At 40.0% G+C, this 13,399-nt stretch overlaps 1 protein-coding gene across 3 annotated transcripts in view; it reads left to right on the plus strand.

The window, feature by feature from the left end:
• Positions 1-12,966, plus strand: part of CD200R1 (CD200 receptor 1) — a 30,116-nt gene extending 17,150 nt beyond the window's left edge. For 2 of the 3 annotated variants that reach the window (XM_058731410.1, XM_058731409.1), the window contains 7 exons: positions 2,650-2,709; positions 5,686-6,006; positions 6,125-6,373; positions 9,713-9,818; positions 10,355-10,400; positions 11,068-11,574; positions 12,097-12,966. In XM_058731410.1, the coding sequence (XP_058587393.1) occupies positions 2,650-2,709; positions 5,686-6,006; positions 6,125-6,373; positions 9,713-9,818; positions 10,355-10,400; positions 11,068-11,208 (923 nt within the window). In that variant the 3' untranslated portion in view covers positions 11,209-11,574; positions 12,097-12,966. The remainder of the gene's footprint in view (positions 1-2,649; positions 2,710-5,685; positions 6,007-6,124; positions 6,374-9,712; positions 9,819-10,354; positions 10,401-11,067; positions 11,575-12,096) is intronic. The other variant, XM_058731411.1, reaches the window with a different exon arrangement.
• Positions 12,967-13,399: the final 433 nt, after the last annotated feature.

Below are 13,399 nucleotides of genomic sequence, written 5' to 3' on the forward strand. Positions count from 1 at the left end.
CCTGGATGAGAGTTGGGCCCTAAAGCCATGACAAGAGTCCTCAGAAGGGAAGAGAAAAGACATAGGAAGAAGGCAGTGTGAAGAAGGAGGCAGAGACTGAAATGATACATCTACAAGACAACAAACACCAAGGATTGCTAGCAGCCCCCAAAAGCTGGAAGAAGCAAGAAAGGATTCTTCCCTAGAGCTGTTGGAAGAAACACAGCTCTGCTGACCCCTTGAATCAGACTTCTGGCTTCCAGAAATATAAGGGGGAACATTTCTATTGTATTATGTGACCACGTTGGTTATTATATGTTAAGGCAGCCTGAAGGGACTAACATAATGAGTAATTAAGTTACTTTTGTACTATAGATATATTTAAAAGAACACAATTCACATTTCTCTCTCTTCACACACACACACATACACACACACACACACACACACACACACACCACATTGTGAAAGAGTTAAATTGGACTTCTGACATTAACAATGTGAATTTATAATCTTTGTTTAATGTACATTTATTTTTGAGAGATAGAGAGACAGAGCATGAGGAGGGGGAGGGGCAGAGAGAGAGGCAGACGCATCATCAGAAGCAAGTTCCAGGCTCTGAGCTGTCAGCACAGAGCCTTATGTGGGGCTCGAACTCATGAACTGTGAGATCATGACCTGAGCCGAAGTTGGACACTAAACCAATTGAGCCACCGGGTGCCCTGAAAACTATAACCTTTCTGAACTTCCAGGAAAAAATTGGTTTCAGATAAAGAAATTAAACAAAGAGATCACAGGACTATTCACTGATCAGAAGTTTTACACATTTATTTTGCTACTTTGATGTATAGAGAGCTTCAAGGAAGACTGTGTAAGAATGGTTTCTATTTTCTTTTTTTTTTTTTTTTATTTTTTATTTTTGGGACAGAGAGAGACAGAGCATGAACGGGGGAGGGGCAGAGAGAGAGGGAGACACAGAATCGGAAACAGGCTCCAGGCTCCGAGCCATCAGCCCAGAGCCTGACGCGGGGCTCGAACTCACGGACCGCGAGATCGTGACCTGGCTGAAGTCGGACGCTTAACCGACTGCGCCACTCAGGCGCCCCTGGTTTCTATTTTCAATGAAGATGTGATACTTGATATGAAATCAGCCTTCTTGGGCAACTAGCTGCCAGTCGAGATAATAAAACTAAAGGATTCATATATCAACAATTAATGAAACCTATAAAGTATTTCCAACATCATAAAAATAATCAGGAATATTTGTGAAAACAAGTATTTTTTTTCCCTCTTCTGAAAATAATTATTTTGCACACTTAAGAGTACCTCAGAACTTGTGGGTTTTATCTTTGGTATGAGAAGTTTCAGGGGTAATTGACTGGTATTTCTTCTCAGGGCATTCTTTGGAAGGAGGCATATTTTGCTCAATTGTAGGAGGGTTTGGCATCTGATTCTAGAGGCAGATTTCTCCATGCACCTCCACTCACTGGAATACCTTTATTAACCAGAAGGTCTCTTTCTTTCTTGTTTTTTTATTTACTTTAAGTTTTTTATTTATTTTGAGAGAGAGAGAGATGCAAGGAGGGGCAGAGAGAGAGGGAGAAGGAGAATGCCAAGCAGCCTCCACACTGTCAGTGCAGAGCCAGCTGTGGGGCTCAAACTCATGAACCGTGAGATCATGACCTGAGCTGAAATGGAGAGTCAGATGCTCAACTGACTGAGCCACCCAGGAGCCCCAGCAGAGGTCTCTTTCACACTCCAGCTTACTGGAAGATCATTCAACACAATGCTTGAAAACTTCTCTCAAATCAGTTATGAAAACATCACTTAATGCAAGACCAGGCTCTTCTAACAGAATCCCATACGATCCAGACATGGATTTAGTTATATCTGCTAAGCACTAACTTGCTAATATTCCCACATGAGATGGCTAAAATGAGAAGCCGGTGAAATGGTAAAAAGATAACAGTTTGTAGCATGAACATTATGTACTTTATCACTAAAAGTAACAATTTCTATAGGGCATATGAAGTAAAATCCAAAGGATACAAGAAAACCCTTTGAAGGTATCAATCACGACTAAATTCTTTGAACTTTCCATAGACAACAGTCTGTATCTTTAAAATAGGAGCAGTTCTCAGGGCTGTAGAGGCCAAAATGCCCATGAGAGAAATCCCTCATGTACTGAACTAACCTTTGTCTGTCATGGTGGCCTTAATCACCAGACAGTTCCCTTAGCTAGGGATGGGGGAGCGCTCATTGCAGTTTTCTTATTCTTATCAGTCCTATTAGTTGCCCTCAACACTTCACTTAAGGCAAGGAAAAAGGAAGGAAAGAAGGAAAGGATGAGAAGGAGGGAAAGAAGGAATGATGGGAAGGAAGGAAGGCAAGAGGGAAAGAAGGAAAGAGTTACCATTTATGGTAAAAATAAAATGGGAAATTTACTTCACTTGAGGGAGAACTTGGAGTTGTCAGTGGAGATTTGGTTTATTTTTTACACATAATGATGGGATAACTTCTAATTTCTTCTTTGTAAGGCTTTTTGTGGAATTAGGTTACAGTTAACTAATTTTCTGTCATGTTGTATGTATGATGTGGATAAACAGTGGCTTGCACTCCATTTAAGTCTCTAAAATTGCTTTCATGTACTTTTCTCTCAACCTTTTCTAGCTTCAACAAACAGTTCACTTATGGACAGACAACAGAGAAGTTTCATACTTCCTGTGGAAGGTAATATGTTTTTTTATTTTTTTCTAGAGGCCAGAACTAAAGGGAAAAAGTGTTGAACTTCCTTAGAAACAGGGTTGTTGAGCTGGTAAGAGGGCCGTCCTGAGTCGGGTTGAAGAGTATGATGGTCTGAGTGCTGAGGTGTGAGGGACCCTGAATGACCCCGGGCCTCCTCCCCCCGGGCAGTGCACATTCCATCTGAGGATTATGGAGCTCTCCCTGTCAGGCACTGTGCTAGGCCATGTGGGGAACACGGGGACAAACAAGAGTAGCTAGAGCCCCAGAGCGCCCTGAGGGGCTCATTTCGTGGGGGAGCCCAGATGTCAGCACAGATGGCATTTGACGGAGGAGATGAGCACTCACATCAAGTGTGCTGGGAGTGTAGAGGAGAAGGCGAAGCAGCAAGGCTCTGAGAAGGCTTCACTGAGGCAAGTGCAGTGTGTGAAATGGCTCTTAGGGGAAGAGGAGTGTTTTCGTGGACAAAGAGTGGTCTGTAGGCCACCCCAGTCTGCAGGAACGATGTGAGGAAAGACCCAGATATGCAGCAGTGCTTGGTGTTTTCTTTGCGAAGTGTGGGGGCGACTGAGGGGTGATAAGATGGCAAAGTGAGTCCATCTGCAAAAGAGGGCTTTCAAAGGCAACACAAGGACATGTAAGTGCTGTCTTCGGGCGGGGAGAGGTCTCTGAGGGGTGTTAGATGGAGGGGATCACACCTGTGTCCCAGAATCTTGGACCTGCTGCAAGGTCAGGTGTGAACCGAAGAGGGGAGAGATTTGAGACGGACACAGACGTCAGGAGACTTCTGCAGGAATCCAGGTGTGTGGTGATGGGGTCGTAATCTAAAATCTGGCAGCGAGGACAGAAAGGAAAAGCCCCAAATCTCATAAGGATTGGTCCGTGTGCAGAAGGGCTGGAGGAGCCTGGAGGAGAGTCATAGACACAGAATGCAGAGAAGCTGGAAGGTGACTGCTGGTTCTGGAGCCAATAGGAGAATCCACCCGCTGTCCCCCTGTGATGCAGGAGGTGAAATGACGGTAGCTGATCACAGGGCTGTGAGATCATATTTATTAGACAGGTGCCAACCCCACTGAGTTTGGGGGAGTGACTGGTCATTGGCAAATTATCGCAACAGGTGTGAATAGAGAAAGAGGAGGACAAAGAAAGTGTGAATAACAGGAATCACAGAAGTCCCATCACAGGTGAAGGGGGATTGCTGGAGGGTCCTAGAGCAGAGGAAGGTGAAAGAACAGAGATTGTCCATGGTGCTTGGGATGCTCACCCTGGGAGCTACTTCTCTGGAGACAGCGCCCCTGTTAAAATGCGTATGATTATTTGATTATCTAGTAATTTCCTTTAAAAGAATAGAGTCTGATCTTGAGGCTCAATATCGGGCAAAATATTAAAACCTTAGACTGTTCACAAGCAGAGGTGCAAACCCCTAAGAACACAAAAAAACATTTACAACATCCTCCTCACCAGCCTTTTCCCTTTCTGGTTTCATCTTCAGCATCCTGCCCTTGAGCACCTGAATGTTCACCCACACCCACCTCTAGCTGCTCTCCAAGCAGCCACCTTCGTGCTTATTTATAACCTTGGCGAAGGTGCATTTTCCCTGTGCATGCGGGTTGCCACTTCAATCATGGATTTAACTGCTCTCTTAGACCTGCTTTCAAATCCTCCCCCTTGCTTCACATAGTTATGGGATTGTGATTTGTTTGTGAAATGCAAGGGCATGAGTCCATCACGCAAGAAGCAAGTGACACCAGAAGAGGAGAGGAGAGATTTCAACTGCAGGGTTTAGCACTCACAAGCGCCATCTGGGTAGCAGCTTTGCCCTCTCACAGCTGGTTTTGCTCATGTGAGAGTGATGAGCTCCCTGCCACTCACCTGAGTCACTGGTGCGTCCCAAGCGATGCCCCCAATCCGCTCTCAGCAAACCCCTCCCAGCCATGGACACATTATGTCGGTTTGTGGGAGAGCCAGAGCTTATATATTGCAGAATACTTGTAGGTTGCAGGGCTTAATTTTTACTTCAAAAGATGGACAGAAGGAGTGAACTTCTCCATTTATTCCTCGTAATTAGGTAGAAAGTCAGACACAATCTGTGAGCTAAGTTCACAGGCGAACTGTTTGGCAGGATACATGTGATTCAAAGGGAAGGAAGGATGGAAGATCTTGTTGATTTTATGACTGTGTGAGTCTCCAAATAAAAACAACTCAAAAACTGTGCAGCTTGGTCAACCAGAATACCATGCTATTTATAATGAAAGTACCACATGCTTCTTACATTTATGTTTGTCTGAATTCCCACCTTTGGGGATAGGCATTTCATTCTTATATTAAGTGATTTATTGTCTCGCACTGAAACGTAGGAGAGAAAATTTTTCTCCTGTGTCAACTTTTCCACTTTTTATCCCGAGAAGCTTGAGTTATTAGAGAAATTTAATAGTCTCTATGGCCGAAATATTAGATATAATGATTTGTCCATTAATTTTATATTGTGTTTTTTGTTTGTTTCATACATATCAAAACTTCTGAATCAAATTTAAGCCCTTAAAAATTTCTTTAATTTTTTTTAAGTTTATTTATTTGGAGAGAGAGACCAGGGAAGGGGCAGAGAGAGAGGGAAAGAGAATCCCAAAGAGGCTCTGTGCTGTGAGTGCAGACCCTGATGTGGGGTGCAAACTCACAAACTGTGAGCTCTTGACCTGATCTGAAATAGAGTCACTCAGCTGACTGAGCCACCAGGGGCCCCAGGCCTTAAAATATTTCTAACACATATAATAAATATAGATTATCTAAAAACACACAATATAGAAGAAAATGGGTTTATCTTTGGAATACTTTTAATATGTTATATACATTTTGTGCGTAGCAAAATCATGTTCTAGTATACTTTATGGAATATGTTGTAGAAAATTTAACATGGATTTCTTTATCAACCTTTTCTTTCATCATTCGCTTTGTGTGTGTGTTCAGCTAACACTTCCCTGTCTAAACCTGTGGATACAAAGGCTGTGCTCTCTTGCCCTCGGATCACCCAGAAAGCTGTGCTGGTAACAATAAGATGGGAAATAATCCTCAGAGACAAGCCTTCCTGCACCAGAGCCTACAGGAGAGATACAAATGAGACCAGGGCCATAAACTGTAGTGACAAGACAATATCCTGGGACTCCAGACCTGATCAGAATCCCGCCCTTCAGATCAATCCAGTGGCCATCACTCATGATGGATATTACAGGTGTGAAGTGGTCACAACTCATGGGCATTTCTATCATGGATATCACCTGACAGTGTTAGGTAAGGAGCATCGTATATTGTGGGATGTCAGATAACCAGATTTGGACTGAAACAGATGCCTCTCTCTATTCCATATCCGTGTGTTAAGACTGAAGCATTTTCCCCTGCATCTCTGCAGTGCCCCCCGACGTGACCCTGTTTCAACTTGAGAATGGAACTATCGTGTGTAGGGCAGCTGCAGGGAAGCCAGCGGCGCAGATCTCCTGGACCCCAGGGGGAGATTGTCACACTGTGGAAGAGCCACTGGGCAATGACACAGTGACCGTCCAGAGTTCGTGCCGCTGGGAGGACCACCGGGTGTCTAATGTGTCCTGCTCTGTGTCCCATCTGACTGGCAACAGGAGTCTGTCCACTGAGAGGAATTCAGGTGAGTAATTCCAGCTTTTGTATGATGATTTCATTCCTTCAGAGAAGCTATGGAAGAATGAAAAAGGAGTGTATGGTCAATTTCACTCAAGGATAATCTCTCCAGCCCCTCTTTTATGTCCTTCTTCTCCACCATTCAGAATTATGTCCAGAAGACTAATGCAGAAGTTTGTTTTAAGAAGCCATATTTTAAATGATGTTTACTTTTTAATAATTATAATAAAATAATTTAATAATTTAAATTAGAAAAGGTAATTATTTCTGTTCTGTGCAAGTAGTAACTTGCCTTGAGTACTGAATGTACTATTAAAATAATACTTATGGTTTTAGGAGAAGAATAAAGTGTATTTTTAAATGAATATTTATGCTTTTTAAGAAGGATCCAGTCACTCTTAAGTTTTCTTCACAATTTTTTTTGGTAGGATTTTATTTTCCAGGTTCTTCTATAATTTCTTAGCTATAGTATAATAACCTCAATGATCAATTTCAAGTTTACTCTAGGTACTTCTTAATTGTCACTAAACTCACTGACAAAATTAGGAAACTCCTCTTAATGCTATTTTCACATGGTCAAATGTATAGATAATCCATCTGTTCCTTTTTTTTTTTTTTTTTTTTTGAAGACATCCCTTCTTGAGTTTTTACACACTCTTGTTCCAATCTGGCCTGCTGGGTCACTAGACCTGCTGCACAGATATTGTCCTGGAGACTTTCCTTCCCTCGGTCCGTCCTCTGCTTGATTCCATGTCTGTTTAATTGAGTTTCTTCTGCCTTCCTGACATTTGCTAGTTTTAATGTCTTTGTTTTAGGTACGAAGCTTTTCTTTACTCTGGTAATCCTTGGTTCTCCAATCATTTCAGAGTGAGCATTCAAAACTGAGCTGATTGGAAGCTATGCTGTCTGTGGGTGGTCCTGCCAACCAGTTGGCATCAATAGGCAGAAAGAGGGAAAATGAACTTCTCTTTTCTAATGATGGATTCTTTAATTACCTGAAGGTCTTATCTCTGAGTCTGTTCAGGTTCTGCAGAAAATAAGTCTCCAGTCTATTGTCTTAGTGGTATAAGGCTGACTGTTAGTGTTATGGGAGCAGGGAAATAGAGGGAAGTTGTGTGCGGGTGTGTGTGTGTGTGTGTGTGTGTGTATGTGTGTGTGTGAGAGAGAGAGAGAGACACAGACAGAGACAGAGAGAGAGACAGAGAGAGACTGTTCAGAACTCAGCCTTTTCTTCAGCATCTCTCTTTAGTCTGGCACTTCATCTCCACCCTCCACTGTCTGGATCCTTGACTCTGGATTCTCTCCAGTTCACTTTTTTCTGGGTCACACTTCCTGTTTCCTGCTGTTTGTGGAAGGCACACAGGGTGCGAGTGGACTGGGCAGCCTACCTCTTCTCAATACAGACCTTCAAAGAAGCTTCCAACTGTTAGCTCACACTTCACCTCCCACGTACCCCTTCTTATACATTTAGCCCTTCCTGTTCTGGAGTCTTCTAGATGTTCTGTGGGCACTAAGATCCTTCTGTTATTCCACCCTAAGGACTTGCCTTCTTCTGTTCATGTTTCACCTTAAAACAAGTTGAAATATCTCATCTGCTTGTCTTCCGCCATGTTCTCTTTGTCTTGGCGAGTCTATACTTAAAAAAATTACCTACTGGATATTTTAGTCAGTTTTAAGAAGGAAGAAGAGAAGAACCCATGTCTTTAAACCACCACTTTCCAATATCCATTCGTAAAGTGATTTAAAAAAGGATTTTAGCAGTATTTCCTGAGAAGAGTAACTGTGCCCTGGTTGTGTATGAAATTCGACCACCTGGTGATACCATATGCTGTCCTACCTATAGAACCTCAGGGTTGAAGGACTGTCTGGTCCACTCCCAGCCAGTGCAGGGTCTCCTTCCTGTCTCACTTGGAGGGCAGATCTTCAGCCTCTGAGGTTACACTTCTAATGAAAGGTGGTGCATTAGTTTTCAAGAGGGGGTTTCAAAATGGTGTTGTTGATTTTAACTGCAAAGAGATGTTTATTTTCAAATAAAATACAGAGAAATGCAATGTGTCAAAACAAACTGTTGAAGGAAGGCAGAGGGACTGGACGGCAGGCTGCTTAGTCTCCACTGACCTCCCTCTGCTGGGGGACCCATTCAGGGAACAGCAGGAGCCAGGTCTTAAAATCACTGCCTCTCAGAGCTGGCAATTCCTTTGGTGACTTCTTCTGTTGTCAGACTGAGTTTTATATGGCTGACAGCATTTAATACATGATGGAAATTTGCCTCCATGCCTTCAGTCAGTTTCAAAGCCCTGGAAGAACAGTGACCTCAGAATTAGGTTATTTTTCCAACTACTGCCATTACAACTCCCCATTTATTTCTGAATTGTGGAGATGAGAAACACCCTGCTATTACTATTGCCAAGAAATCTACTTTCCATATCTGTCCTATATGAATTCACCAGTCATGAATCCTTAAAGCCACAAAATCCTGACTTAGGATGATGTCTTGCCAGAAACCTTAGAATCAGAACAGATAAAGCAACTTTATTATAACCATTATTTGGATTCTTAATGGCTTAGAAATGTTTACAATAAAATCACAGAAGTGAATTTCATGAACTATGAGACATCCTTGAAACATTATATATATATATATGTATATATATATATACATATATATACATATATATATATATACACACACACATATGTGTGTGTATGTGTGTGTATATTTATACATATATATTATAATTTTATGAGTATATATTTATTTTCAATAAACTTTAGTTTTTAGAGAAGTTTTAGGTTCACAGCAAAATTGAGTGGAAATCACAGAGTTCCCATATAACCTCTGCCCCACTACATTCACACCCTCCTCCCCTGCCTCCATCACTTATGCCACCCTGGTATATTTGGAATAGTCGATGAGCCAACGTTAACACAACATTATCACTCAAAGTACATAGTTTAATTAAGGGTCACCCTAGGTGTACCTTCTGTGAGTTTTAGCAACTATGCAGATGGCAGGGATCCCCCCATTGTAGTTTCACACAGAGTAGTTTCATTGTCTTAAAAGTCCTCCAGGCGTCACCTATTCCTCCCTCCCTACACCCTAACCTCTAACAACCCGTGATCTTTTCACTGTCTCCATAGTTTTGCCTTTTCCAGAATGTCATGTACTTGGAATCATACAGAACGTAGCATTCTCAGACTGGCTTCTTTCACTTAGTAAGATGCATTTAATTTCTTCCGTGTCTTTTCATGTCTTGGCAGCTCATTTCTTGGTAGTGCTAAATAATATTCCCTTGTCTGGATGCACCACAGATAAACCATATATTTTTTGTGTCTATTTTTACAGGAGTCCAGTCAGTAGTATACGTCAGAACTGTATATATCATCTTGCCTATTTTGATTATCTTGGTCATTGTAGGATCCATTTGCCTTTGGAAAATCCGTGTCTGCAGGTATTGACTGATGTTTTTTCTTCCTCGGCTTTATTGGGCTGGAAGGGGTCAGAAATTGGGAACTGATGGGTGAAATTAATATGCTAACACCAACCTCCCATAATCAAGAAGCACATCCGAAATATGTTAGATTTGGACTACTCTAAATGACAGGGGGATTTTGCTTGGTCACTTAAGCATGCAAGCACAGTCAATTAGGCCCTTTAGGACAGGATCTTGGGAGAGATAGCATATGCTAAATTTTTATATCAGTAAAGGATTATAATAATTTAGGTAATAAAATGGAGGTATCACATTTATTCCTGTATATCAAGCTCTGTTGCATAATTTCATCCTCATCCCAGCATCCAGAATTATCTTGTCTACATGTATTAACTAAAAGCAGCATTCTTATTTCTGGTAGTTCAGTTCTGATTTATTTTGAATTCTGTCAAAAAATGAATCACACTTGTCAGTAGTATACTGTCTTGTTTTCCCATTTTCAATCTAAATAATGATGTTTCCTTCATTGACTCCAGCTTGTTATTTTTTTATAGAAAATGCAAATTAAAAAAAAGAGAAGCTAATTCAGTTGTTGAGGAGGTAAGATAATATTAAAAGAATATTTTCAAATTTGTACATCACATGGTCTGAAAATATAGCCACATAGTTTGTAATTTGCATCATGTTAGTATTTTAATTGGAAAGTAAAACTTCTAAGTTTATGATGCTAATAGTCAGGCATACTTATTTCGTTAATTATCTACCATGTTACTATTTATATGCACCCTAAACCATTTTTTCATTTCAAGAACTATATCTTATAAAACACAGAATATTTTCCTCATTTAGCCTGTAATCCTAGAAAAACTGAATCGTTCTTTCCTCCCCCACGAAACCATCTCTAATCCTTGACTTCCCTTTCTCAATACCATCATCATTTTCCTCTTACCTGGTCTTAAATCCTATCCTGCTCCAAATTTCACAACTAGTAGCTTACCAAGTCTTTGACCTTCGCCTTTGAAATATCTCTTGTATTACTTCAATTTCTCTCCATTCCTACTTTCACGCAATCTTTTTCATCTGACACTGAGACCTACATAACCAACACAGTTTTTGATAAAATAATAGAAAAAAGTCTTTCTCTTATGTCCATGTAAGCCCAGAGATACAAATACAAGCACTATTGGTAGAAACTAAAGCTGTGGGCAGCAGTTAGGAAATGATTCTGGCTTTTTTGAATTGATTTTGACTTTGAGTTCTTTCTTAGGATGAAATGCAGCCCTATGCCAGCTACACAGAGAAGAACAATCCACTTTATGATACTGTGAGCCAGGTGAAGAGGTCTGACGTGTTACAAAATGAAGCTGATGGGCTGTGTCTCCATACTTCATACATTACTGGAATCTAGCACTAGGTCAAATGAAGAAAGATACAATACAGCTACCATGTTTAGTTTCTTGGTGTTCTACAATGCAAAACCTATTCTGAGATTAGCTTTTCAAAGATTCTGAGAAGATAGAGACTTTTAAAGTGTGTGCTTCCATATCCTTACTTATACAATTGATATTTTAGAATGTGAGCTGCTATTAACTAGTCCTTTGAAGAACTGATATCATTACAAAGAAAGCAAATGCTCATGATAAAATATTCTAATTGCTTAGTACAGTAGATCATGAAAACTGAGTTTCCTCAAGAAAGAACTCTGCAGAAGGAACAACCATCAACAACTTTTATGTGTCCTCCAGAAAATTTTGTGTACATACATATGCTGAAGGTATGTATGTGTGTACATTTATAAGACTTTACATATATACCCATATCCTTGTCAAGATACATATGGGAACATACCGTGATGCTCTTCTGTACTGATAGAAAGCTATAATATAATAGGTCTTGGAGATCTTTTCCATGAATACAAGCAGAGCTACCTCATTCTTTTTAATAGCTATAAAACATTCCATTGTATGGTTATGTCATAATTTAAATAGCCACAGCCCTAGTGATAGACATTTAGATTGCTTTAAGCTTTGTTTGTATGTTTTGCTGTTATAACCAATACCACATAGAATGTTTCTTATGGATATATCTCTTTATATTTGTTTCAGTATATTTATAGAGTAATTTCTCTCAGTGGAATTACCAGGTCAAAAGGGTTTGTGCTATAAACATTGGGGTGCATGTGCCCCTTCGAAATAGCATACCTGTATCCCATGGATAAATACCTAGTAGTGCAATTGCTGGGTCGTAGGGTAGTTTTGTTTTCAATTTTTTGAGGAACCTCCCTACTGTTTTCCAGAGTGGCTGCACCAGCCTGCATTCCCACCAGCAGTACAAAAGAGATCCTCTTTCTCCGCACCCTCGCCAACATCCGTTGTTGCCTGAGTTGTTAACGTTAGCCATTCTGACAGGTGTGAGGTGGTATCTCATTGTGGTTTTGATTTGCATTTCCCTGATGATGAGTGATGTTAAGCATTTTTTCATGTGTCCGTTGGCCATCTAGCCAAGGTATGGAAAGAGCCCAAATGTCCATCGATGGATGAATGGATAAAGAAGACGTGGTGTATGTATATATACAATGGAGTATTACTCGGCAATCAAAAAGAATGAAATCTTGCCATTTGCAACTACATGGATGGAACGGGAGGGTATTATGCTAAGTGAAGTTAGTCAGAGAAAGACAAATATCATGTGACTTCACTCATATGAGGACTTTAAGATACAAAACAGATGAACATAAGGGAAAGAAGGCAAAATAATATAAAAACAGGGAGGGGGATGAAAACATAAGAGACTCGTAAATATGGAGAACAAACAGAGGGTTACTGGAAGGGTTGTGGGAGGGGGGATGGGCTAAATGGGTAAGGGGCATTAAGGAATCTATTCCTGAAATCATTGTTGCACTATATGCTAACTAACTTGGATGTAAATTAAAAAATAAATTAAATACAAATCAAAACAAAATAAAACAAAACAAAAAAAAGGGTTTGTGCATTTTTTATTGACTGATACGTCAAATTGTATCAATTTACTTTCCCCTCAACCGTGTTTGAATGTGTCTTTCCATATACTGTCATTTCCAAGTATGCAAGATTACCACTTCTTGTTTTCAGTCAACCAGTTAACTAATGTGTGTAAGATTATAATAAAAATTACACTATTTAACAAAGCTGGATTTATGTTTTTCTGTCATGTTTATGAGAAAGAGCATGAATGAGAGCGAACACATGATGAATTAGCTTTCTGAACTCATTTGACGTCAATAGAGATTTTGATAGCTAATGCCTAATAGTTTTGCAGATGCAGTAAATCTAAATTGACTAGTTTAATGAAGTACATTTTATTGTGAAGTATTTAGCAAATAACGGATGTTCATTGATTATATAAGCAGCTAAATTTACATTTTGAAGAACTTGGGTATCCATAAAATTGGTTCATATACTAAGAGAATACCTAATGAATGACATGACCCTTCCCCTCAATTTTTCTGTGGAACATAGTATTAAGAATATATATATTTATTGTTTTTAATATTATGAAAATCATTTTTTACTTATGAAAATTTATGAAAAAATCAGTCTGCTTCTCCATAGTAGGAAAAA

Source organism: Neofelis nebulosa, chromosome 5 (assembly GCF_028018385.1).
Source record: "Neofelis nebulosa isolate mNeoNeb1 chromosome 5, mNeoNeb1.pri, whole genome shotgun sequence".
Classification (NCBI taxonomy): domain Eukaryota; kingdom Metazoa; phylum Chordata; class Mammalia; order Carnivora; family Felidae; genus Neofelis; species Neofelis nebulosa.